This window comes from Macrotis lagotis, chromosome 6, assembly GCF_037893015.1.
Source record: "Macrotis lagotis isolate mMagLag1 chromosome 6, bilby.v1.9.chrom.fasta, whole genome shotgun sequence".
NCBI lineage: Eukaryota > Metazoa > Chordata > Mammalia > Peramelemorphia > Peramelidae > Macrotis > Macrotis lagotis.
This window is the reverse complement of record NC_133663.1, coordinates 68,658,652-68,662,702: the sequence shown is the minus strand read 5'-3', so window position 1 is coordinate 68,662,702 and position 4,051 is coordinate 68,658,652. Positions and strand designations below refer to the sequence as shown.

The following is a 4,051-nucleotide window of genomic DNA, read 5'->3' as shown; positions in this document are numbered from 1 at the left end:
GCCCAGAGCGGCCGGGGGGGGGGGGAGCATGCCGGGACGCGGCCGGGGGTCGCCCAGAGCATGCCGGGACGCGGCCGGGGGGGCGCCCAGAGCATGCCGGGACGCGGCCGGGGGGCGCCCAGAGCATGCCGGGACGCGGCTGCGGGGCCGCCGGGAGTCCGCGTGTGCAGAGCGGGGCCGGGGCCTGAGCCTGCTGCGAGCCGGGGCTGAGTCTGAGCGCCGGGCCGGGCCGCTGCGAGCCGGGGCCGAGTCTGAGCGCCGGGAGCCCGCGCGTGCGGAGCGGGGCCGGGGCCTGAGCCTGCTGCGAGCCGGGGCCGAGCCTGAGCGCCGGGAGCCCGCGCGTGCGGAGCGGGGCCGGGGCCTGAGCCTGCTGCGAGCCGGGGCCGAGTCTGAGCGCCGGGAGCCCGCGCGTGCGGAGCGGGGCCGGGGCCTGAGCCTGCTGCGAGCCGGGGCTGAGTCTGAGCGCCGGGAGCCCGCGCGTGCGGAGCGGGGCCGGGGCCTGAGCCTGCTGCGAGCCGGGGCTGAGTCTGAGCGCCGGGAGCCCGCGCGTGCGGAGCGGGGCCGGGGCCTGAGCGCCGGGCCGGGCCGGGCCGTGCCGCTGCGAGCCTGGGCTGAGTCTGAGCGCCGGGCCGGGGCCGAGACCGGGCCGGGCTGCTGCGAGCGACGGTGTCTCGGGGCCCCCTGGGCCGAGGCGGAAAACTGCCCCGCTGGAGCGCGGGTAAGAGCCCTGCACGGGGCCGGGCAGCTACCGGGGTGGGGGGGCTTGGATCTAGGGGGAGCAAAGGGAGGGGTCCGGTGCCCCAACCCTGACTCTGCCCCTCCCAGGTTCAGGAATGCTGTAGCCGGTGAGAAGCCCCCGCGATGCCCCTGGCCGACTTCGTGCTGGCCCTGAAGGACAACCCGTACTTTGGGGCCGGCTTCGGGCTGGTGGGGGTGGGCACGGCCCTGGCCCTGGCCCGCAAGGGGGCCCAGCTGGGCCTGTCGGCCTTCCGGCGCTACTACATGATCACCCTGGAGGTCCCGGGCCGGGACCGCAGCTACGCGTGGCTGCTGAGCTGGCTGGCCCGGCACGGCGCCCGCACCCAGCACCTGAGCGTGGAGACCTCCTACCTGCAGCACGAGAGCGGCCGCGTGACCACCAAGTTCGACTTCGTCCCCAGCCCCGGGAGCCACTTCATCTGGTGAGGGGAGGGACGTGGGGGTGCGGGCGGCCCGGGGCCCACGGGAGCCCCCCCGGGCGGCCCTCCCTCACCCGGGCCCTGCCCTCCCAGGTACCAAGGCAGGTGGATCCGAGTGGAGCGCACCCGGGAGAAGCAGATGATTGACCTGCAGACGGGCACCCCGTGGGAGTCGGTCACCCTCACGGCCCTGGGCACCAACCGCAGGATCTTCTGCAGCCTCCTGCAGGAAGGTGCGGGAGGGGAGGAGACACAGCCCAAGGGTCTGGAGAAAGGAACCGTGTCTCAAACGTGCTTTCCCGTCCCCAGCCCGGGAGCTGGCCCTGCAGCAACAAGAGGGGAAGACCGTGATGTACACGGCCATGGGCTCAGAGTGGAGACCCTTTGGGCATCCTCGACGCCGCAGGCCCCTGCGATCCGTGGTGCTCCACGAGGGCCTGGCCGAGCGCATCATCCGAGACATCCGGGAATTCATCGATAACCCCAAGTGGTACAGTGATAGAGGTGCGGGCTTGGGGGTGGGCCAGACACGGGAGAGGAATAGCTTTGGAGAGGTTCCCGATATTGTGGGCAGGGTCTGGGAGGTGTAATGGCTCAGAGGGCCCACGGGGGATGTTTTGACCATCGGTCCTCAGCATGTCCAAATCTTGTTAGCTGTGCAACTGGTTTTAGGTCCTGACCCTGCTGCTCCGGACTGTATTCCCAGGCATTCCCTATCGGCGAGGCTACCTGTTGTACGGGCCCCCTGGCTGCGGAAAGAGCAGCTTTATGTGAGTAGAATTGACATCTCTACCCCTTCATTTCCTTGGCTTGGGGACACGAGTGTTCCAAGAAAGAACAAGAGACCTTGGTCCTATCAGGGAGGGTTTGGTCATGGGGAGGGGGTTACCACAGGCAGGATCCAACAGTGAGACAAGGCTTAGTGGGGAACACGGCGCATCCGTGACCTCATGCTGCTTCCTGTCTTCCATAGCACAGCTCTGGCTGGGGAGCTGGAGCACAGCATCTGTCTCCTCAGCCTGACCGACTCCAGCCTCTCTGACGACCGGCTCAACCACCTGCTGAGCGTGGCCCCACAGCAGAGCCTAGTGCTGCTCGAGGATGTGGATGCGGCCTTCCTCAGCCGGGACTTAGCACAAGAAAGTCAGTGCTAGACTCTGGGGTGGGACCAGGGGGAGGCCTCCTATCTAACCAGCCCCAACCAAGCTGACCATGACTACTACCCTTTAATGATTCTGGCCTGTTTTGTTTTAGACCCGGCAAAGTATCAAGGGCTGGGACGGTTGACCTTCAGTGGGCTGCTTAATGCCCTGGATGGTGTGGCCTCCACTGAGGCACGAATTGTCTTCATGACCACCAATTATGTTGACAGGTAAAGGAGAGTAAAGAATGCTCTTATGGAACAGGTGATCCTTGCCAAAGAGTCAGAATATGGAAAATACAAACCCCCTTTTTACAAAAACCTTTTCTACCATTTTCAGACTAGCCAGCCCCCCCATCTTAGATCAGAATGACTTCGGTGTCTGTCCACTCTGCTTCTTGCCTCTAGGCTGGACCCTGCCCTGGTGCGTCCAGGCCGCGTGGACCTGAAGGAGTATGTTGGCTACTGTTCGCACTGGCAGTTGTCCCAGATGTTTCAGAGGTTCTACCCAGAAGAGCCTACATCTGTGGCGGAGTCCTTTGCAGATCAAGCCCTGTTGGTTCAGAGCCAGCTCAGTGCTGCTCAGGTACAAGGCCATTTCATGCTCTTTAAGAATGACCCCAAAGGGGCTTTGAAGCATGTTGAGGCTCTTGCTGTGACCACACCAGGGTCAACATCAAACCAATAAATGCCATTTGTAGTACCAGTGTCTCCTTGTTCATTATTCTGCTGGTATTTAAAAATGGGGTGAAGAAAAGGTACAGAGAAGCTGGGTTGTCTGAATATTGTTACTGATGAGGGATTCCCACTTACCCTGAAGTACTATAGAAACAGTCACATTTGAGGAGACAACAGATTTAGGGTGCATTCCTTTTTCTACCATTCATGGCCCTCATAATTTCCAAACAAATACAAGATTTATGGAATTAACCTGCCAGCTCTGCTGAACATTCCAAGACTTCTTTCTGCCATCACATATTTGGCAGGGACAAAATTCCTAGAAACTAGACCCTTTACTTCTAGAGGCACCAGCAAGCAGAGGGTTGGCTGAGCTGGGCCAATACTCTTTATTGTTTCCCTCCCACCCATTATTCCCTGTCCCCCAACATTCCTGCTAGGAACCCTCCTCTGGTTCTAGGCCAGGAGGTTCCCTCCGAGCACTGGGCCGGTAACCTCCCCGACCTCGAGGCAGGCGGGGAAAAGAAGAGCCAGGTGTCCGGCCTTTGGAACGTTCCCAACGACCACATTCCCAGTTCCTGCGGTTTGGGGGCCCCTGCCAGCTGCCAGCCCCCTTCTCCTTGGTGGGGCTTTCAACCCTTTGACTCTGAGACTCTGGCTTCAGGTCCAAGGGCTCTTTGAAAGGCCCTTCGGGAGGGAGCAGTTCTTGTGTACAAGTGGAACCTTTGGAGGCAGAGTTCCCACTTCCCCGTAGGTCTCTCTGCTCTGACTGCTGCCCAGGGGTCCGGCAAGCCCTGGAGGTGTCTCTTTCAGCTCTCTGAAGCTCATTCAGACCTTGTTGGCTTGGCCCAGCCCCTGAGATCCTTTCTCTTGTATGCTGTGGGGCAATGGCTAGGGTATCTGGTGGGGTGGACAAGACTGTGGCAGGAGCACCTGGTGGTTGAGATCCCTTGGAAGCATCCAGAGCTACCTCAGGCTCCACAGGAGAAGGCTAGAAAAAGGAGATTGAAGTCAAGTGAGAACACGGGTTCCAGCTTTGACATTCTCCCACCCC

General features: G+C 61.9%; 2 protein-coding genes across 3 annotated transcripts in view; one reads left to right on the top strand and one right to left on the bottom strand.

Moving 5' to 3' along the window:
* Positions 1–633: 633 nt before the first annotated feature.
* BCS1L (BCS1 homolog, ubiquinol-cytochrome c reductase complex chaperone) lies at positions 634–3,022 on the top strand. Of its 2 annotated transcripts, XM_074191351.1 has the most exons (8): positions 634–718; positions 826–1,181; positions 1,272–1,411; positions 1,488–1,682; positions 1,885–1,948; positions 2,152–2,321; positions 2,433–2,550; positions 2,728–3,022. In XM_074191351.1, exons 2-8 carry the CDS (start codon positions 862–864, stop codon positions 3,005–3,007), a joined length of 1,287 nt encoding a protein of 428 aa, XP_074047452.1. In that variant the 5' UTR covers positions 634–718; positions 826–861; the 3' UTR covers positions 3,008–3,022. The 2 variants fall into 2 exon arrangements, with proteins under 2 accessions (XP_074047452.1, XP_074047453.1); XM_074191352.1 differs by lacking the exons at positions 634–718; positions 1,272–1,411 and having other exon boundaries at positions 1,102–1,181.
* Positions 1,627–4,051, bottom strand: part of RNF25 (ring finger protein 25) — a 6,584-nt gene continuing 4,159 nt past the window's right edge. Inside the window, 1 exon segment of the mRNA XM_074191354.1 lies at positions 1,627–3,988. Within this exon segment, the coding sequence (XP_074047455.1) occupies positions 3,434–3,988 (555 nt within the window). The 3' untranslated portion in view covers positions 1,627–3,433.